This window comes from Amyelois transitella, chromosome 3 (assembly GCF_032362555.1).
Source record: "Amyelois transitella isolate CPQ chromosome 3, ilAmyTran1.1, whole genome shotgun sequence".
NCBI lineage: Eukaryota > Metazoa > Arthropoda > Insecta > Lepidoptera > Pyralidae > Amyelois > Amyelois transitella.
This window is the reverse complement of record NC_083506.1, coordinates 7,064,455-7,086,881: the sequence shown is the minus strand read 5'-3', so window position 1 is coordinate 7,086,881 and position 22,427 is coordinate 7,064,455. Positions and strand designations below refer to the sequence as shown.

Genomic DNA, 22,427 nt, shown 5'->3' with positions numbered 1-22,427 from the left:
AGTAGAACTAATGAAAATACTTGGGTAGATACTATGACTACCACTACCACGTTTTCACAAAGCAATTAGCAATTCAATCAGTCCTTTTCGACCCTCATCTAACAACAACTTTGTGGAAAAAGCATACATAAACACAAATCTAATCAATTTTTTATTTGTTCAGTTATCTTGAGCGCGAAATTATTAGTTAAGGAGTAAAAATATTTTCCTGAAAACCAAAATTTTTATAATTTATTGGACTTAAATTTTATAGCTAATCGATCTCTAAGTTTAAAAGAATATTGATTTTAAATTGATAATTTAATTTAAAGTCAATATTCATTTTACTTGAGTGAGTGAGGGTGAAAATATTTCGTGACGATAGATAGATCGTTTAATTTCATGATACAAGTCGATGACAAACAAAAACACTACCGACAGCTGACAAGAATATAAGTACAACCTAGTCCTCGTTTCATTATTTCGTTTTAATTTCTTGGACGAAATATCATAAAATTTGTGAAAATTTCAGCTTCCGACCTTTCACGATGTTAATCACGGTTTCTATGTGCGTAAATAACGCATCTCATAAATGTTCGTACCAAGTTTGGAGAGGAAAAAATAGCTTTTTTCGAAATGTAGGTATTTGATAGTAAGTAGGTAGTATAATAGTAGTAGTCACACTAGCATACCCGAACAATCTCCGAGTATGTATTCTACTACTTCTAGGTATAATACTACTACTTATAATTAGTAGAAAATATTTAAAAAACTGGCAGCCCCAAATACCTAATTGTCATGTTGTCATGTCAATATTGATCTGTCATCCAAGCCAAAGGTCACCTTGGTCAATAAGTACATAAAACCGAAACAGATTCAAATTCGGGATATTAGTATTTGTTTTTTGGTGCGTAAATTGTACTTTTGCTGCCTATAAGACTCTTTTCCGAAGAATCTCCGTATGATAATTAATTTGTCTTATGAAATCATGTAGTGTTATTACATAATAATAGAAATAATTAGTGGTTTCTAACTTGTAGGTGCAGGGTGTATTTTAATCCTCAAGCATGGATGGGACAACGCAGAGATTTATTGAAAGGGGTTCCCATAAAGGGAAAGGACTTGCCGTATTCACCAGCGGTGGTGATTCCCAAGGAATGAATGCTGCGGTCAGATCCGTGGTAAGAATGGGAATCTACTTGGGTTGTAAGGTGTACTTTATTCGTGAAGGATATCAAGGCATGGTGGACGGTGGTGATAACATTGAAGAAGCCAACTGGTCGTCCGTAAGCTCTATTATCCATAAAGGTGGCACTATTATTGGATCTGCCCGCTGTATGGATTTCATGTAAGATTAGTTTCTACTTTATTATACTTTTCGTTTGCTTTACAAAATGAGCAGCTTGTCTCTCTTCTTACATATTTATATGCACTTTAGAATAGGACCACTCCATGTCTTTCCCTAAGGTGACTAAGGGAATGGCTATTAAACTTGGGATCCTTGTAGGCAATGGGCTAGCTACCTGTCCTATTCAACTCCATCATCAGGCTATACAACTGAATATGGCCTTACAGCCTTTCAAGACTTTTGGCTCTGTCTATTTGGTGTGGGATATAGGGGTGATTATATTTGTCTGTATGTATGTAACTTTAAAATGCAATTATATTTTGATCAATTGTAGATACAATCTGGAGTAAATAACTGAAATACTTAATTTTAATGTGACTTTAAATTACAATATTTTCATTAATTTAAGTCTAGATATACTCACAGAGGTTATTTGAGTTAAATTTTAGAAATTTCTGCATACTAGGTAATAGCAATCTTTTTTATTTTTAGTGCACCCTTTGTATGGAACCTAATAATCTATGTGTATATTAGAATATGCCCATTGCTCTGCCCATGTAAAATGGAAAATCCCATTAGTAACCCATAGGTTCTTTATGTAAGTGGCCACACACTAAAAGGAGATTTCCTAAAATTAACTGAATGTAAACATTGCCATTGTATTAACTATTTATAAATAAACAATGTATTAAACAAGCACATAACATACCTTTTTTGCATTTTATTTCGGATGTTTCTAATCATGTTACAATGATCACCACAGATCATACGCAAAATAAAGGTATGTTGCGTGTCTAATACCTGTAATATTTATAAATGCCTCCAATGTTTTGCTACTGAGATCTTTTTGCCTCATAAACCTAGTAGATGCAATAAACACTAGGACACTGTAGTATTTATATTTTATATAATAAAATAAAAGAAAAAAGTATTTTAATATAAAAGGCCAGGTATAAGTTACAAAATTTTATTATTCCAGTCAAAATTGAATGAAAGCCAAAAGATAAAATATATGTTAATACCAGTGAAACACAAGTGTGTTTGGCTAAAACAAAACGACATAAATGTTTGTACTTTAATTTTAATCACAAGATTAAATCAAAGAGATTCTTCTTTTAGACAATGATCTAGTACTATCTGAATCTCAATCCTTTATTTTTTTGTCCATCCAAGTGTGGTTTTTGAATATTTTCAAGGTTTTTCTGCGATCTACATATTATGGGATTATGAAATCTAATATCTTTTAATTGCAGCAAACGAGAGGGACGTCTCAAAGCTGCTTACAACTTAGTGACCCGTGGTATCACTAATTTGGTAGTAATTGGAGGTGATGGCTCCCTTACTGGTGCCAACCTGTTCCGACAGGACTGGTCAGGATTACTGGATGAACTCCTGGACAACAATAAGATTACAAAAGATCAAAGGGAAAAGTACAGGCATTTGCATATTGCCGGAATGGTAACTATTTTTAAATGGTTGGTTAATTTGTCTACTGCTTTGATCTTGTGCTCTGAGTTAAAGTTATAATGAATATTTATCTAAATCAGTATATCTGTTTATTTAATCAGACAATAATGATTGAACCTTTAAATTGAACCTGGATTGATGTAACAAGATAAGGAATTAACAGGTTCGCTGTGGTTAGACAGCGTTGGTGAACTTCCCTCTATTATATGTTTTCATAGGCGAAGACGCAGACAGATAATGATAATAACATTCGAATATTATTTCAGGTTGGCTCCATTGACAATGATTTCTGTGGTACCGACATGACTATAGGTACCGATTCTGCTCTGCACCGCATTATAGAAGCTATTGATGCCATTGTTAGCACAGCTTACTCTCACCAAAGAACATTCATTATGGAGGTTATGGGCAGGCACTGCGGGTATTTAAAATTCTAATTTACTATTGTGGTAGTTATATGTTATTTTTGCAAGTTTATGCAGTTATGCATTTGTCTGTTTTGAAAAAAATGACATGGATTTTATTTTACATGTACAGTCAAGCACAAAAAATTGTTATATTTCCAGTCTAAGTGGCTTAGGGTGTGTCCATATTCATAAGTGTCGGACTTCACACGTAAATGCTTCGTCTTGTAGTTGAATAATATGATTATGTGGCTACTGTAATAATATGATTATCGAATTTTTATGTAATAAAAACAAAGCAGTTCTAAAGTATTGCCACCAATGGATATGAGAAATAAAGCCAATTCAACGGAATTAAATGGGTAATGGATTTTTACTGGTTTAGATATCTTGCTCTGGTCACGGCCCTGGCATCTGAAGCAGATTTTGTATTTATCCCTGAGCAGCCCCCGTCGGTAGACTGGAGCGTCAAACTTTGTGATAAGTTAGAGCAGGCAAGCCTTATGTTTGGATCCTCACCTTTTCCCTTTCACATTTATATAATTTTTCACCAACTCCTTTGTGTGTTTTACTCCCTGTATACTTAAAAGCCGGTTTAGTTTTCTTGCAGTTTACACCGCCCTGTGTACGGATGCCACTTATAGTTTTATTTGCGAAGACCCAGCGCCTCTCAATTGGGAAAAAAAATTGTGTGCCAAACTAAGCGAGGCAAGGATCTTATGTTAATTTCAATAAACGGGAGCAGGATCACATTAATATCAACTGGTTGTTCATTTCACATTCTTGAATTGGCAGATTCCATTGGCGTCGAATTATCACATATAGTCGTGAGAGTCATTGAGTTGAGTTCACTGTCGCATTGAATTACCTGGGACACATTTGCATGTTCTATTATGCGGGGGTGCTGCTTGTTGCAGTTATCTGGCATTAGTGGCCGCTCTGGCGAGCGAGGCAGATCAAGTATTCATTCCAGAAGACCCTGTTCCCAATAATTGGGTAGAAAAGCTTTGCAAAAGGTTACAACAGGTACGAAGCTTAATTGGGTGGCACTGCACACTTATAACACACAATGTATAGAACCAAAACATATTCATAGAAATTTATAAATTTAGACACGGCGACTCAATGCGTCATGTTTAATAGAAACAAATTGTTATTATTTCACAGTAGCTCGCACTCACATTTGATCGCTTCACCAATTATTAGTAACTTATGAGTACTTATTTCTTTTGTGTGTTGTATGAATTACTATTTGAGTTACTGATGTGAATATTTTCATAGGTTAAGTTATTGTCTGCTTGGCTTATGATGTTTCATCCATACATATAATAAAACTGTAACTGAACTTTGCCTGTACATTGAAGATATGTAAGAAAAAAAATATAAGGGGTCTTTTTACGGTCAATAGAAGCCAAAATAATGTTTAAATAAGGTTTGTTTGAATTTCGTTCCTAGTTTCTAACCAAACATTAAAATTCTAAATTGGTATTGATGAAAAAGTATAGTAGCCAGCATGAACTTAAAGGGCAAGAATGGATTTTTCTAATTTGCATGAATTTGATTCATAGCAATTTTACTACGATAAGTCGCATAACACTTCACTGCATACTGCATGTAAACGCACAAATTAAAGTTTTTTAATTTGTTATCTTTGATTAAAATTATTATGCTGTTTATTGTGAATGAATTAGGAAAGGAAGTCCGGTCAGCGTTTGAACATCATCATCGTGGCGGAAGGCGCTATCGACCGGGAAGGCAAGCCGATCACCGCTGAGCTGGTGAAAAAGGTTGTGGTGGATAACCTGCAGCAGGACACTCGCATCACCGTGCTGGGTCACGTGCAGCGAGGAGGGTCACCTTCCGCATTCGATAGAATTTTGGTAAGTTTTCATCTTATTATTTGAAAATATCAATATTAATAAATGAACTAATTGAACAAAATTAATATATTAGTTCAAGTTACTTGACGATTGGTAACGTGTGGTTCCTGGCACCAATATAAAAAATAATAGGACCACTCCATCTCTTCTTTCCCATGGTTGTCGTAAAAGAAGTCTAAGGGATAAGTTTATAAACTTGGGGTTCTTATAGGCGATGGGCTGGCAACCTGTCACTATATGAAACTCAATTCTATCATTAAGCCAAACAGCTGAACATGGTCTGTCAGTCTTTCAAAGCTGCTGCCTCTGTCTGCCCCGCGAGAGATACATACGTAATTATATAAATGAATGAATTACCCGACGAAACCGACATGTTATTAGGTTCTGTAAGATAATACGCAAATTGAAAACCATTCAGGTAAAATAAGCTATAGTACAGGGTCTCACAACTTTTCTAAAGTATTATAAACTTTTTTGAATAATTTTTAATGAAACGTTACAGTAAGTTGCTATTAACGTAAAAAAATAAAATAAACGAGGGCGCATAAAACACCATTTTTTTATTTTTTACTTTAACATCTAAGGTAATAATTTCGGTGTTCAGAGTACAAATGGCAGGGTTCAAAGTGATAATGATGATTTTTTCCTATTGATAACGCAATCTCATCATATCATAAAAGCACGCGTGAGTCACGTCTCTACCACAACGATAGTACAAAAAATTTAATTGGCAACGTGTAAAACTATTTACTATTATATTTTATTATGCTACATCATATTCCCTACTGTTCCGTGTCTCTCATTTCCTACAAATATTTTCCCTTTGATAAGAAAGCCTTTTTTCCAATAGCCGTTAAAAAAATACTTAGTTTTTTATCACAATTTTAAATAATTTAGTAAAAAAGAAAGGCTTTTCTCCCAGCATATCATTCTTATATTATATATATATATATATATATATATATATATATGCCTTGTGTCCCATGCTGGGAGAAAAGCCTTTAAGTATCCATAACATTTGTATTTACTTTATTTAATCTTTATTGTACGAAATATAATCCGATAACAATATGTGAACTCAACGATAAAAGCATTATCTACCAGTCGACATGCATTTATAGTACCAGATTGGTTAATATGAAAAAATACCATTTTTAGTAACTAACATTTCGTATCTTTATTTCCGATCAACATTTGAGTAACAAGTAATGCAAATAAACGAAGCCAATTTGTGCTTGCCTGCACCACCTTAGGCCTCATATTGCTTATCGCCAGGCAGATTGAGGTAAATCGCAATCAAATCTATTAAAAAAAAATGGGATAATTCTTGTTAACGATGGGCTAGCAACCTGTTTCGTAAATCGGAAAGCGTACTCGTAATGATATAGGACGATATGCATGCCATTATTGTAGCTCCTTATAGGTAGGCGGACTCCAAACCCAGAAGCATACTGGCGGAAAGTGCAACTGGGATCATGAAAATAGAATAGAATATGTTTATGTGCATAAGAATAGGGTGATGATGTGAATGATGATAATATTAAACATAATAATTATTCGGGATAACAGCAAGCTAATATAATATGAATTCAGGATGTCTGGAAAATCGTGTTGCACATTGAAAGGGGGCACTCAGTATCTAATTATTCGAGTAGTGCGCTTAGCAAGGGCATGGTGTCCAAATCCAAATTCTTATCTTCAAACTAATGAGTATTTTGATGGTTATATAGTTTTATAAAGTAACTTATGGGTGCAAGATTATAAATGTTATTATACATAAAAACCTTCCTCTTGAATCATTCTACCTGTTACAAAAAACCGCATCAAAATCCGTTGCGTAATTTTAAAGATTTAAGCATACAGACAAACAGACTAAAATAGCGACTTTGTTTTATACTATGTAGTGAAGCGTTTTCGTGATTAAATATGTCCTTAAGTATGCAACGCGATTTATCAGACAGACCCTGTATAATAGAAATGCCAATAGATTTCTATGGTCGTAATGTACGCCTACCGACAAATCCTTATATTTATTATCTTAACATTATTTTCGTAGGGATGTCGCATGGGCGCCGAAGCTGTGATGGCTCTGATGGAGGCCACCCCCGAGACGGAGCCGTGCGTGGTCACCCTGGACGGGAACCAGGCTGTGCGGCTTCCACTCATGGAGTGCGTGCGCCGAACCAAGGCTGTCTCTCAGGTAAACATAAAATTTTACATTAATACCGTTACCGTACCTAACAAAAGTATTTGTTGATCAAATTCGTAGTCCGACAAGTGGGCCTATTGCACGCAATTAGTTTACATTACTGTACACTAAAAAAATATAACCTCGATGGTATTCATACACATGAGGACTGGAACTTTTGTGTCGTAATGATTTTTTTTTTATGGCTGACTTCTCTCTTTTGTCTTTGACAGGCTATGGCTGACAAGAACTGGGATCTGGCTGTGCAATTGCGCGGGCGCAGCTTCGCTCGCAACCTGGAGACTTATAAAATGTTGACTCGCTTGAAGCCGCCCAAGGAAGCTTTTGATGAGTCTGGAAAACCCGCTGTAAGAAAAATATTTTTATGTTTCTACTTTTTACCTCGGGGTGTGTACAATGGCCGAACTAAATATTTCCATAACCTTTTACTGATGATAATAAAAGAAAATAATGTTATTTTATAATATAAGTATTTCATTGGTTTACAGATTTTTTGCGTCCAATCTTAATTGTAAACAGAACATAAATTTAAATCAAACAATTTTGTCACTTGGTTGATTTAGGTAAATTTTAACACGCTAATTTAATCGCATGAATGCAGGATGTAGTCACATACAGTAAATAAAAACGCCGGACGTCCTGGCCCATGTCTTTATGTTCTTTCCTTATATGATTTACCTACTGTGTACTAGATCTCGTGGGTGAATGGTTTAATTTTAACACTTTAGAAAAAATAGGCGACAAGAGATGGGCTCATAAACTTGGAATTCTTCTCTAGACGGGCTAGCAACCTGAAAACTATATGAATCTCAATTCTATCATTAAGCCAAAACGTGGCTTATCAGTTTAATCACGACCGTTGGCTTTGTCTATCCCGCAAGGGACCTTTGACGACGTTGTTATATGAATGTATGTAGAAAAAGTAGTCAGGCACATTTTATCCTTGTTTTACTCCTTTAAAATTTATATGTTAAAACTTAGTATTGTATATTATTGTGTCATTATATCCAATCTATTAAAAACAATAAATTCAGCCAACGGAAATGCTCGAGACTTCATCATGGGATATAAACGGACCTATACTTATTTAGTTACAAATTCATATAGGTTGTGTAAATAAACATCCAAGATTAATAATGTAAATGCAAACCATTTTTTTTCTTTTTCTATTGACATTATTATTACCTAAATATTAGAACACCTCCAAACATAAATGAACATCCGGAAGAAATCGCGAAAACAGCTGCTGATAATGTAAACACGAGTAAAATATCTGTGTTGTATACTTCAGCGCCCGAAACGATAATTTCGGTCTCCAGACATGAATGCCAGGGGTCAGTCTGATAACGATGATTTTTCCTATTGATAACAAGTCTAGGTGCAAAAAAAGATAATTACGAGCGGCGACGTCACACGTGCCATTAAATTTGTGTTGTGATTGGCTGTGTTATCAATAGGAAAAAATTACCTTTATCAGAACGACCCTTGACTTTTATACTCTGGGATGTCTGAACGCCGAATTTATTGCCGTGAACGTAAATAAATATTATTATCAGTACAGTGAAGAAAAATTTGAGATTAATTGACACAACTATGAAAAAATAAATGTTAATTTGGGTAAAAATCGGATGTTATTTCTTTAGTTCATTACTGCTAGCATTTCGTAAATGAATAAATCTTTAGCATTTAAAATGCTTATGTTCGGATGGCTACATAGGGCGTTGCTGGCTGGACATAAGCCGCTTTACCAGCTTGTATGAAAATCTTTAGTCGGCGAAGAATGGTGGACAATATTTAATAGGCATCCTTAAAAACTGAAAATATCTAATCTAGTCTTAAATAAATATACTGAAATAAGTATATCTTGCAAGTCAACACTGGTAGAGCATTTTATTTAGTCTCAGAATGATATTAGCTTGTAGTAAAATCGGTCTCTAGCGAAGTCTTGGCTGATTTTCTTGACTCTTTTTACGTTGAGAACAAGTCCATCTTGAGATCTACATCTATCACTGGTGCGTGTTCCAGTTTCCCTAGGACTTTTTTCCTTATAAATGCATCTCTGCACTCTAGAAGGAATGAGCTTGCAGTTTTGTCTGCCCTAAAATATTTTAATATATTTTTAGGAGGGTTATACACTAGCGGTAATGCACGTAGGCGCCCCGGCGTGCGGTATGAACGCGGCCGTGCGTTCGTTCGTGCGAAACTGCATCTACCGCGGAGACACCGTGCTCGGCATCCATGACGGCATGGAGGGGCTCATTAGTGGCAACATTGTCAAGATGGAGTGGTATGTACTCGGAACAAACATATGCTATCAATAAGTATCGTCTACTACCTGTAACTATTTACAATTAACTACGAAAGTAATTTGAAATGCCAATCAAGCGCATGTGTATGCAAACGGTTCTGATCGAAATAACGGTTAACGACATGTTAAGGAGGCAGCTAAAGTGTAAAAACCGGGTTAGAGCCAAATAGGCAGTCGGTTCCCAGTAATCCCATTATCTACAGTATGACTTACACAGTTTGTAGCAAACCAAGCGCAGCTAGTTATTCCCTAATAATATCACTAAAGGCCCTTTCATGTTTTGCTTCGGCCTACCTGAATGCCCCTCAAAAAGGAATTTCCATGGGCACATTGCTCAGTATCAACATAGTAACAAAATAAATAATCCAGGTCCGACGTGACGGGCTGGGTGGCTCAAGGCGGCGCCTTCCTCGGCACCAAGCGCACGCTGCCCGGCGACAAGAAGGGCGAGATCGCGGCACGCATCAAGCAGTTCAACATCCAAGGATTGCTTATCATCGGTGGATTTGAAGTAAAAATTTAGAACTATTTAAGCTTCTAAATTTTGAATCGAGCCTCTTGTTATCATCATTATCCTGCCATGAGTCTCGGTTGCGTCCTCGGCTATCTAGAGAGGGGCGCGGGTGCACATATAACCATGATAGAGGTTTGCGTTAACCATGTCTTTATTCGAAGAGACTTTCCGTGTACTCTGTGCAACATTTGCAGAGGAACTTAACTCCTATTGGATTATGGTATCACATACGCTTGCCTGAAAGTATAGGTTTCCTCAATGATTGTAACTATACATTACGCTGTTTATTCATACCTTAACCATTGTATCAATGTATTCCAGGCCTACCAAGCGGGCTTGGAGCTATACGAGTCCCGCAGCAAGTACCCCGAGTTTTGTATCCCGCTGGTGGTGATTCCCGCCACCATCAGCAACAACGTGCCTGGTACCGACTTCTCTCTGGGGTCCGACACCGCTCTGAATGAGATCACTGAAATTTGTGACCGCATCCGTCAATCTGCTCAGGTGAGTGAACCTTTATTCTTTTTCTCGTCAAAGATACTTACATAAAACTGGCCGTTTTTCTTTTCAATGTTAATAAAAATTTGCCAGTAAAACCCCTCTCTGTTGTCAATGGATATACGTTTACGTTCTCTTTAATAAACTAACAAACCAGTTTTAAATAATGTAGAAAGTAAAACTGGCCTGTTAGGGGATTTCTTTTTTTTTACGAGCAGTCGTGGACTTAGCTTATCTATACAGAATGTAGCTGATCTGAAACTCACTGCCGAAATAAAAACGTTAATATTCGAAGTATTTCCACTACGTAAATTATAACTTACAAACATAGATATTGCGCAGGACCTAGACATAGGATGCAACTTAATATTTATGATGATAAGGGAAAGGAAGACCGTTCATTAGTAGTTCAGTAGGTAGTTTTAATTTAAAAAACTATAAGAATTTAATTTGTCTTTTTACCCTTCAGGGTACAAAACGTCGTGTATTCGTCATAGAAACTATGGGAGGGTACTGTGGATACTTAGCTACTCTGGCAGGTAATATTTCAGAACTTCCATATCCTTTATTTATTATCATCGTTATCTATTCTATTATTATAACTAAATATTTTTTCTGTTTGAAGTGTTATAAATGGTCACTCGTATTGATTACCTAGCCGATTTACTACTTTGAATGTTCTGAATTCATAATGAATTGATTATTATTATTTTCCCCAAGCATGCATTTTGTACACAACAAAATTGAATCTTGACATTAAAATCACAAAGGGATGAAAACGCTTTAAAAGTCGAGACTGTCTTTTGTAAAGCAAATAATTTGTCTCATTAAGCATTTAGTCATTCTATCTTGTGGTTTAAAATTTAATTATTCTCTCAGGGCTCGCGGGCGGTGCTGACGCCGCTTACATTTACGAAGAGAAATTCTCCATCAAAGATCTACAACAGGACGTGTACCACATGGCCTCCAAGATGACCGGTGGCATTCAACGCGGTCTTATTCTGAGGAACGAGAAAGCTAATGACAATTACAACACTGACTTCATCTACCGACTTTACTCTGAAGAGGGCAAGGGACTCTTCACTGCTAGGATGAATGTGCTTGGTAAGTTTTTATTAGGCTGATTGAATCGTTATTTGAATAAACTAATATGAAAGTACGCTGCTTGATATGCTCATGGTGTCCAATACAATAAAAATTATCTTTATTGCCCATAACAAGATAAGTACCTAGTAAAAAAATATGTTCAGCAAAGAGGACTTATCGCTAAGCAATCTCTTCCAGCTTACCTATGGGTAGTAAAGAATAAAACATGGAACTGATGTAAGTGAGGTTTTTCGAAGATTTTAACCAAAAGTAGAAGAGAATCATTGGCAAGATATGAAAGCTGTTTCTTATTGGATCACGCTTGACAACGTCACGTAAATGTCAAGATTGCACGATAGCTTATGCATGATGCGTGCGTTCATGCATATATGTATAATGTTCAAAATAATAAAAGAAACAAAATAAAACTTTTTTTTTTGTTTTCCTAGGTCACATGCAACAAGGCGGTTCCCCCACTCCCTTCGACCGCAACATGGGTACAAAGATGGCGGCCAAGTGCCTCCACTGGCTCGTCGAAACCTTGCAGAAGGGACCTGCCAACACGCCCGACACGGCGTGCTTGCTCGGCATGGTCAAGAGGCAGTACAAGTTCACCCCGTTAGAAGATCTGAAAGCTCAAACCAACTTCTCGTAAGTTATAATGTTTCGTCCAATGTCAACAATCTCGCCAAGACTGAAAGGCCAGGTTCACGTGTGTCTTAATAATGGAATAGAGATTCCAATAGAGACAGGTTGCTAGTCCACCGCCTAAAAGTAGAATCCTAAGTTTATTAGCCTATCCCTTAGTCGCTTTTTACGACATCCACGGGAAAGAGAGGGAGCGGTCCTATTCTAAAGTGCCGGGTACCACACGGCACTTGTCTTTTAAACTGTGTCTAATAAGACATTTGCAGGGTAACAGTAGGTAAGGCATTTGTCATATCTTCCTTCTTTCACTATCTTTGAGGTTAAATAAAGTGATAGATATATTAGAGAAGGTAAGACATAATCCTTGTCAACGATAGTGAACGTTTAAATATGCACTCACATTGTACAGAAGGTTTTTTCAATTTGCCATTGCCATGCCATGATGGATGCTTTTGTTATGGTTTTCGACGCAAATTATTAATTCTCATTTGTTTTATTTTCGGACATGTTTTCATTGTGTTTTAAAAAAAGAAATGTATAATTGTGTATGCTGTGTTTTACACAAATGATATATTTAAGGCAAGTAAAAAAATATATAATCATTTACAGTCAAAGGATTCCCAAACAGCAATGGTGGGTAAAGCTGCGTCCATTGCTGCGTATCCTGGCCAAGCACGACTCTACCTACGAGGAAGAAGGGATGTACATGACTGTGGAACAAGGGGACATCGACTCCGACGATGTCCTGTAAACATGACAATGTAACAATGGCTTTAGTATTGACGCTCGCCATTTTTAACATCACTTATTTATTGCAATGGTACAATAGGATTGTGAAGTTAAAATGATCGACGGGTCACAAGTTTAGTATAGATGTGTAATTTAGGAGATCTTTTTAAACAAATTAGTATTTTTGTAGTTTTAATGAATCTATTATTTTAGAAATAAACACTCAAAATTTATGGTTAAATTATTTTCTCTTTATTCTATTGGCTTCTAAGTGTTTTATTTAAAAGATTTATAATATCTACCTACTCTTCATTCTATTTGAACATTATAGTAGCAAAGAACGCCAGCCAATATTTATAAGAACACTGGCTTATTAGGTAATTAATCAAACAAAAAAACATAATGTATGGCTGTGGAGTAACGTGTAAAATCATATAATATTTAACATAGATTCAATTTATTTTTGGAATTTGATACGTATATCACGCATCATTTTTATAGTTTTAAGTAATAACAATTATTATTTATTGCAAATATTAAATCATCTGCTCTATAACTGTTAAAATGAGTTTCTAAAAATCTAGTGAAAATATACAACTTTTGTTATTTTTTATTTTTAAAGCCAGTGAAGTTTGTGTTAAATCATGCTTCAATTGGAGCGATTTTAGTTCATATTGTAGCAGTATTTTTTCGACATTATTTTTTGTAATATAGATTATTCTTTTTACGTAAAGTTCGGCGGCAAATAAAGTATAACCTGTTATCAATTCTCAAAGATAAAATAAATATACTTCTTTGGTCAAAATAACTGTTTTATTTCCGGAAAGGATTCAATTCTTCCAAAGAACATATTAAATTTAATTCTAGAAATTCAGTTACCTAAGCCCTTGTAATTTGGTTGGATTAGGGGATCATATATCATTGCAGATGACTTAGTTATAACTTGGTATTTAGATAGAGTTGACGAAGTCATTAAGCCGTGTGGTTCCCGGCACAAATACAAAAAATAATGGGACCACTCCATCTCTTTCCTATAAATGTCGTAAAAGGCGACTAAGGGATAGGCTTACATACTTGAGATTCTTTTTTAGGCGATGGGCTAGCAACCTGTCACTATTTGAATCTCAATTCTATCTTAAAGCCAAATAGCTGAACGTGGCCTATCAGTCTTTACAAGACTGTTGCCTCTGTCTAACCCGCAAGGGATATAGACGTGATTATATGTATGTATGTTGATGAAGTCACGAAGAACATAATAAAAAAAAGCATTTGTGATGTAACAATAGTGAGAGTGGAGCATGACGATATCGAGAACTGTGGTACTACGCAGGTAAAATAACCTAATCTAATCTAAGAGACGGATTAGATTACAGTAGCACTAAAATCCCTACGTGTGAAAAAAAAAACTACCAAGATTAGTAGTTAATAGTCACGGAGCCGATCGTAAAAAGCTTTACCAAAATATTTTCACCATTTGCTGTTCTTAGCCTGATAATACATAGGTACTGCAGCCGTAGATATGGCTTAGCTTCTAACAGAGTATCTATAATATGATGTGGACAAAAAGACAAAAGTTCACAAAAGCCCTACATCTATGTAAAGAAACCTGCCGGCAGTTAAGAAACATTGCGAAATGGTTTTACTACTTCCTGTTTGCTGAGGTTTTCTTAACATGTAAAGTTTTCTTAAACTCAAGAGAAACGTTAGTTATACAATGACAACGGAGAGCATTGTAATCGCTCAAGGATCTGCATCAGTCATACAAACGTTTTTTATTCCTTCTATAATCGAACGTATCGCAAGAAACTATATGTTTGGACCAACTTTAAAATTGGTATAAGTCTTCAATGTTATGTTTTTTAATCTGTGGTTTAAGTACCTACATAAATTTCTCCCCCCACCAGGGCTGACCCTGGTGGGGGGAGATAAAAAGCTGACTTTTTATTGACTTTTTGTGAGAACTTTTACGGCGAACAAGGGCAGTACATCTATACTTCTATACTAATATTATAAAGCTGAAGAGTTTGTTTTGTTTTTTTGTTTGTTTAAACGCGCTAATCTCAGAAACTACTGAACCGATTTGAATAATTCTTTCACTGTTAGATAGTCTATTTATCGAGGAAGGCTATAGGCTACATTTTATCCCGGATTTCCTACGGGAAACGTCAACAATGCAGGTGAAAGTTGAATGAGTCTGCCATCTGCGAGCTTTCCGCGCGAACGCTGCGCAAACCAACAAAGATATAGTAAAACAAGGTACTAAAGATGTGAAGTACTCATTTTTTGCCACAAAAAAGTCCGCGAGAGCATATATCTATCTCTTAAGGTTTACTTACAATAACCACTTTTATGTTCATTTTTTAAGATGATTTTTTCATTATAAACATAAGTTATTTTGAAACCAATTTTCTTTAATTCAGTATTAATCCTTATCCAAATAAATATGTTTATTACTTTCGGCTTTTCATGTAGACTAAAATTGCCATTTACAGTATATAAATCAGACGAATAGGTTTTGAGATATAGTCGTTATAAGCAATTTGCAGCGAAACATTTAATACGGCGAACCAGCGTTTTTTCTAATACGCGTGACCGCCTGAAAATAAATATGATGCCCAAAATAACTATTCCACGCGGACGAAGTCGCGGGCACAGCTAGTAGTAGTATATAAATTTTTTCCCCCACTCCTCTAAGGGGCAATGCAATTTCTTTTATTTTTGAACGTTTTCGGCAAACAAGTTACGGGCAATAGCTAGTTTGTAAATAAAATAGAAGTGTGTTTCCGGCAGAGAAAATCCGGCACCAATTGCAAAGTTTTTAACCCCCTAAAAAAAGGGTAGTTTCTCAGTTTGTTACAGTCAGTTGTATGTATATAAACGTCCGAGATTATCACGCGTTTCGCTGAACTCATTTTATTGCAGTTTTCAGAAAAGTGTTATTTGCACTAAGGAAAAGATTATAGAAATTTAACCAACTTCCAAAAATGAGGATATCGATTGGAGGCGGTTCTTTTTCTTAAACGTTAAGTATCATCGAATTTAATATTATCCAACTTTCAATTCCTTGGGATTTTCCACAGGGCTATTTAACGTTACCAAATTAACATTAAAAGTAACGGTAAATAACTTTATTTTTAATTAGTTATGACGGTATCATTAAATGCGTATTTAATTACGTTATATATCGTTACCAATCAACTTTATAAACGATGTTACCAATTAGCGTTATAAATATTGTTAACGTTATGTGAAATGAAAATCTGTTCTGTTTTATAAAATAAAGGTACCTAAAGTTTCTCCGTCGTAACGCAACTGTACGATACGCGACGGGATTACAAGTGTTTACAGCGAATCCATGATTAAATCAATCAGGAACGTTATATGAATTTACCGGTAAATACAAAAAAATTGCGTTAAGCAGGTAACGTTATATGAGTATAACGGAAGATAAAGCCAAAAATATAGTTACCAGCAAAACAGTACTTAATTTATAACGGTACCCTGTTTAACAGTAATAACGATACCAATTAACGGTAATTCAAGCCATCACTCTCCCTCCATGGGTTCTCGTTGTCTATAGCCAGGAAGTGCGTTATTATATCCAATAGTGATATTTTTTATTGCAACAAATATACGTATATCCAAACAAAATTAATTAATAGAAATAATATAAATATGACGTATAATATCAGCAAAGAATTTAAAATTGAAAAATAAACTTAAAAATAAATCAATTGTTTATTTAAGTGCCAACACAACAACAAACACAACAAACAAACAACATTCGAAGTTGACATTTGTCCGCGTAGCAAGTGAAAGTGTCACGTCGGTGTTTTTGCTGTCTGAAATATTTTCGAATAGACTTATCAAAATCTTATTGGCAACTTTTTGGTACTATATTTTGATTCTTTTATTAGAAAAGTGTTTAAACCACTGTGTTCCTATTTTATGAAATCACCATATTTATAGCGCTAGATTGTAATTTTGGTGTTTTTCCAGATTTAGGTTATTACCGGGAAAATGGGTGTCAAACCTGCAATTGGAAGAAAATCTAACAAGAACCCACCAATTTTTAGTCATGACTTTGTAATTCAGAACCATGCTGACATAGTTTCATGTGTTGTTATGTTATTTTTGGTGGGATTGATGGTGCAGGTAATGTAAACACTGTTTGCCACGTAGGCCGAAGTATTTGGATTTATGTGGTTACTATGATGTCTTTACGACCAGAAATGCTTGAATAGTGTCTTTTTAATTGCAGTCTACAAGTCCCGTTGCAAGTTTATTCATCAGTCTGCACCATAATGTCAGTGGAGTTGAGCCAACTAGAGATGCACCAAGAGGAGAGCCTTTCACTTACGAAGCTGGCTGGAAGGATGCCTGTGCGGTCTTCTTTTACTCCCTAGTCTGTATCGTAATGCACGCCATTCTACAAGAGTATTTCTTAGATGTGGGTATTCATTAAATGTATTCAATTATCAGATGTTACTTTAAGATATTCGAAAATATGTTAACATTTTTTTGTTTAAATTTCAGAAAATATCAAAAAAGTTTCACTTGTCCAAGTCAAGGTTAAGTGCTCTGAATGAGTCAGGTCAATTGGTGGTATTCCACCTCGTGAGCTTGGTGTGGGGTGGTGATGCTATTCTCCGTGAAGGATTTATGTTTAACATATCACAACTGTGGGATCGTAAGTGTAATCACTTATTATTATGAATATTTTCTGAAATTATTAGTCAACAATTAGTTTTTATTATATGGCAAAGTTTTGAAACAACAAGCAACAGACTCCAAGCATGTAAGACTAATAGGTATGCAATAGAAACATAAAAATATGGTATTGAGGTTTTAATGCTCCTGGATTTTCAAACTTATCGTCCATAGAAAAAATTTTGTTCAGTGTTAAGAAATATTCTTGGTATTTGTACCATGCTGGTGTGGCAGTGAAGCAAAACATAAACTTATACAACTAACAACTTGTCTAATAAGCATTTTTGTATTTAAATAATCCCTAATGCTGATTTAGAGTATTGGGCACCTATTAATTTTTGTTTTCAAATCTCAAAGTAATAAAAGTATCAATCAAAGAATCATATTGATAACACGCCAACATTCAATAAATTATAATCTCATATGTATGATAAGCTATAATAATTTTTATATAAATGATACAATGAATTTTGTAATGAATTGTAGGTTACCCTGAGCACCCAATGAGCTTCCTTTTGAAGCTTTGGTGGATAGTTCAAGCTGCTTACTGGCTCCACACCATCCCAGAACTTTACTTCCAGCGTATCAAGAAGGATGAGTGGGCCGCACGAATCAGACACGCAGCTGGTGCATTTGGCTTTGTAGCTTTGGCATACGGATTTAAGTAAGTAATTTTTTTTTTCAATTAATTGAGACATGATTTTCTGGCTCTTAATATACCATAATAGTATGGTAATGTTTGTTATGTCTATGAATTTTTTTTTTTTTAATTATTAATGTATAAAAAGGAAAATGTCTGTCTGACATCAAAACACAGACCAAATTACTGAATCTATAGATTTTATGTTTGGCATGTAGGTTATTTATAGGGTCTTAGTATGCACTAAGATAGGATTTTTCTGAAACGATATAAAAAGAATAAATAAGATTTTTTGTTTTTTTGACAAATTATGTCAAAGACTCTAAAGTGTACTCAACAAAATTTATATATTTTATAGATTTCAGCGTGTGGGTGTTTGCTTGGTAGTTCTGCACTCGTTGGCAGAGTTTGTCGCACATGTGTACCGCCTCAACACCATCCTCAGAGGAGAACGGGAAGATATTTTAGACAAATGTAAGATTTACAATTCTTAATTTTAGTAGATTGTCTTTTTAGTGTGGTAATAGAAAGTTTAAAGCCACAAATATTTTCTTCCCTTCATATGGCGGGGACAGCTACGGCATATGATTGTTAGAAAATATTTAAAATATATGTGCAATATTTCAATTCCACACCATGTGAGTGTTTCAAAAGAGAATGAAATGAAAAAATCAGTGTTGTATGTATGTTTATTTTTTAAGATAAGTTAATTTTTTAAAATTAATCAATTATTAATAATTAAATTTATTAATAAAAAAATATTAAAATTATTAATTCCTGCACAGAAATGGATTCTCCCCATTGGTTTTGGTTTTGGTTTGTATGAACATGTTTCTACCACGTGGACAGGCCACGAGTCTCAAATCAAGTACCTGATCCACATTAGGAATGTTCTGTAATTTTAAGTAATTTAAAACATTGCAGTCTTGAGCCTGGTGAACGGCGCGGTGTTCGTGTCGGTGCGACTGTGCTCACTGGTGCTGGGCGTGCTCACCTTCTACTTCGGTCTGGCGGGCGCCGCGCCGCTGTTAGTGCGCGTTGGCGCTCTCTCTCTTCTGGTCTCCTTCCAGGTGGGAAAGAAAGAGATAAACGTATGCGTGATGCATGCATTGCATTAGGGGGCTTAACCAACCAAATTCAGGAAATTCAATAACAGTGAGAGGTTGCTAGCCTGTTGCTAGCCCTTCGTCTGAGTTATACAATCCGGCCAAATGTAACTATACACATAGTCAGTTACATTTGGCAAAAAATCAAACGACAACTAAGTTTTGCTGTTACATACAATTAAGTTATATCAAGTTTTTGTTTTAGGTATATTTAATGTACAACTTCATCTCTGAAGCGATCAAACAGAGACAAGAGTCCAGGGCGGTGGCGCAAAGTAAACCCAAGAAGGAGAAGAAGGAAAAGCCCAAAAAAGAGAAAGGTACTTATTTATTTTATTGATAAATTGAGATTTTGCTGTTACTTTTCGTCATTTTTGACTGGTGCCTAATCCACGCTATAAGCGTAAGAGAAAATATTTATATTTTTGTATATTTATAAATAAACACAAAAACAAAAGTTTTGTACACAGATAGAGTAGACCTTTAGGAAAAACAAAGTATTTAATTGGCCTTTGTAAAACTTCATTAGTCAATGTGTTAGCGTTGGTTAGAATTTGTAATAAGAATGTTTTTGTCCGAACAGTTAAGAAAGCACCGGTGGACGAATCAGACCTGCCCGAGGTGGATCAGAACACCAACAAAACCCTTAGACAACGACAGGCGCCCGCCGCCAAAGCCAAGTGAGGTCACACTCTGGCCACCTTCTCTCTATTATTTCTATAAGGTTGTCTTCATCGCATCCAGTCCTTCCACTACACTTTATTTTCTGCCTTCATTGTTTTCTAAATGTCGGTCGATACTGAAGCACAAATACCGGTCGTCTTATTTATTTTTTATATGACACGATTTTTCGTTGAAACTCCCAAGATTGTGATGAAATTTTATAAACCTATATTTCAGACTGTAATGCTATTGTCATTAAAAGTATAGTGGATACAGGGTTGTAAAAATATCTCCTAAAGTGTAAAAATAAAAAAGAAGTATAGGTTAAAATGTTGTTTATATGAATATATTGAATAAGGTTTATGAAGTACTGTGTGTTCATACACATTAAAAGATGAAAAATTCCATTTTTGTGTTTGCATTTTAACTTTTATATTTGTCTGTGTTACGCAGAATTCCAAAACAGATAACATTTTAAAATATTAATATTTTATTTTTATAGGGTTGATTATGAAAAATATATTTTAACACTACAAGATTTTTTTGACATAATTTAGGTGCTCATGAATTTTTACCTAGTTTTTTATCTATTTTAAAAAATGCGTTTGAGCTAAGGCAAAATTAGTCTTGTTTAGACATTAATTTCTCGTGTCTACGTCGTTGATATGTTTTAATTTGTACTGTATGTGAGACAAAAATAATGAAATTTATTCTTCCTAACGAGAACATATGCTCATAAATTATTATATAATTTTCATGAGGATTGTCAATTTTAAAAGCTTGATGTTATTTTTATTTCAAAATAAATTTTATAATGAATTTTGTAGTTTTATTCCAAATGACTTCTATAACACTGTAGAATGCCTTTTATAGCGTATTTTGGTCTATTTTCTTTTAGCCAACGTGCCTCATCTCCTGTACCGGTGGATATGAGTAGTTACACAACAAGGTACACAACACATTCTAAGTTTGGAATCAATATAAGGGAATGAAAAAATATGTATATCAGTATATCTATCTCACCACCACCATTGGCTCTTCTAACCTTCCAGTGATACGAATAGCATCATGGGAGGTACATATATTGATACGCTACTCGCGTTTAACTATCTAGAACAGTGCATCTTTTCTTGAATCTACAAAATCTCTCAGGTGGTGGTTTAAATGGTCTTCCTTAAATTAAGGGATCCTTACGGGGGGGCTGTTGGTTAAAACGAACTTTAGTTCTGATCTGACTAGCTCCCTATTCTAGAGGGCATGACTGTGACGTGACAATACATGTTACGTCGGCGTAATGTGTATTGCATCGCCGTATGGTCGCCCGAATCTTTCAATCAGGCCGAATCGGAGAAAAACAGAAGGTACATATATAAATCTTCTAGGTGATGCATAAAAGACTTCACTGGCACTCCAAGGGCACCTTTGTAAAAATTAACTTTGATTCTTTTATATAAGCAACGGGCGATCTGTTAGTATTTGAAATGACGCCTTGACAAAAATCGTTCATCCACGCAAGCGAAGTCACAGTCAGCTACTTTTATAAGTGTTTCGTTTATCTGCAACATTGCGGAGGTAGGACGGGTGTAGTTTCATGTGAAAACTGACTTTCTCACTTCAAGATTGTGGTTAACGGCGCTCCTCGGGGTCCTTCGGGACTTCTATGAGGATGATCATGTAATGATCACTAAAATTATAAAAAACTGAAATTCAATGAGCCTCTATGAATTGGAACATCAGAAGTTGTGGATGGCTTAGCTTATGGTGGAAGTGCAGGTTCGGTTCGTCATCGTCAGCCTTCGAACCGCTAAATCTTACCTACACAGGGAGACACATGTTCATTAAGTGTTCATAAGGATTATTTTCGGAGTTTTGTACATTAGTCTGCGTGCTAACCGATGCTCTTACAGTGAGGGAAAACATCGTGCGTTAACCTTAGGCAATTGCATGCATAACAATGACCCAAAAGGTTCGGTTTCTCCAGCAAAGTTTGCACAGGTCAGACAGGCGACGCTTCATGGTCAAAGCCGCAACCCGGGCTCCTCTCTCAAGAGGAAAGGATGTAACCGGGCGGTACTAACGGAGGAAGTGTACATACATACTCAAAGATCCAATTACAAGTAAAACTATTTACCATAAATTTTGATTAGAATAGGTAAACATATAATAGATTTTCCGGATATTTATAATACCTACCTAAATATGTAGGTACTTAAAATTAATTATTATTGTTCATTGTTA

At 35.3% G+C, this 22,427-nt stretch overlaps 2 protein-coding genes across 7 annotated transcripts; both read left to right on the top strand.

The window, feature by feature from the left end:
* Positions 1 to 780: 780 nt before the first annotated feature.
* Positions 781 to 13,848, top strand: LOC106135480 (ATP-dependent 6-phosphofructokinase). 6 transcript variants are annotated; one of them, XM_060949520.1, is made up of 16 exons: positions 799 to 938; positions 1,020 to 1,327; positions 2,581 to 2,785; positions 3,061 to 3,215; positions 3,584 to 3,682; positions 4,116 to 4,224; positions 4,890 to 5,078; positions 7,135 to 7,278; positions 7,500 to 7,634; positions 9,411 to 9,574; positions 9,965 to 10,106; positions 10,431 to 10,613; positions 11,077 to 11,146; positions 11,487 to 11,711; positions 12,143 to 12,344; positions 12,951 to 13,848. In XM_060949520.1, exons 2-16 carry the CDS (start codon positions 1,047 to 1,049, stop codon positions 13,090 to 13,092), a joined length of 2,445 nt encoding a protein of 814 aa, XP_060805503.1. In that variant the 5' UTR covers positions 799 to 938; positions 1,020 to 1,046; the 3' UTR covers positions 13,093 to 13,848. The 6 variants fall into 6 exon arrangements, with proteins under 6 accessions (XP_060805497.1, XP_013191235.1, XP_060805503.1 ...); XM_060949514.1 differs by lacking the exon at positions 3,584 to 3,682 and having other exon boundaries at positions 781 to 886; positions 1,020 to 1,160; positions 12,951 to 13,847; XM_013335781.2 differs by lacking the exon at positions 3,584 to 3,682 and having other exon boundaries at positions 781 to 886; positions 12,951 to 13,846.
* A 2,985-nt stretch (positions 13,849 to 16,833) lies between these two features.
* On the top strand, positions 16,834 to 21,008 carry LOC106135479 (translocating chain-associated membrane protein 1). Its single transcript, XM_013335779.2, has 9 exons — positions 16,834 to 16,961; positions 17,070 to 17,225; positions 17,332 to 17,520; positions 17,607 to 17,760; positions 18,267 to 18,444; positions 18,779 to 18,894; positions 19,345 to 19,490; positions 19,732 to 19,846; positions 20,110 to 21,008. Exons 2-9 carry the CDS (start codon positions 17,091 to 17,093, stop codon positions 20,208 to 20,210), a joined length of 1,134 nt encoding a protein of 377 aa, XP_013191233.1. The 5' UTR covers positions 16,834 to 16,961; positions 17,070 to 17,090; the 3' UTR covers positions 20,211 to 21,008.
* Positions 21,009 to 22,427: the final 1,419 nt, after the last annotated feature.

Coding starts and splice junctions, on each gene's coding strand:
- LOC106135480 (XM_060949520.1), top strand. CDS start 1,047: ATGGATGGGACAACGCAGAGATTTATTGAAAGGGGTTCCCATAAAGGG. Junction 2,786..3,060: donor ATTTGCATATTGCCGGAATG/GTAACTATTTTT, acceptor ATATTATTTCAG/GTTGGCTCCATTGACAATGA. Junction 4,225..4,889: donor TTTGCAAAAGGTTACAACAG/GTACGAAGCTTA, acceptor TGAATGAATTAG/GAAAGGAAGTCCGGTCAGCG.
- LOC106135479 (XM_013335779.2), top strand. CDS start 17,091: ATGGGTGTCAAACCTGCAATTGGAAGAAAATCTAACAAGAACCCACCA. Junction 18,445..18,778: donor GCTTTGGCATACGGATTTAA/GTAAGTAATTTT, acceptor TATATTTTATAG/ATTTCAGCGTGTGGGTGTTT. Junction 19,491..19,731: donor CTCTTCTGGTCTCCTTCCAG/GTGGGAAAGAAA, acceptor TTTTTGTTTTAG/GTATATTTAATGTACAACTT.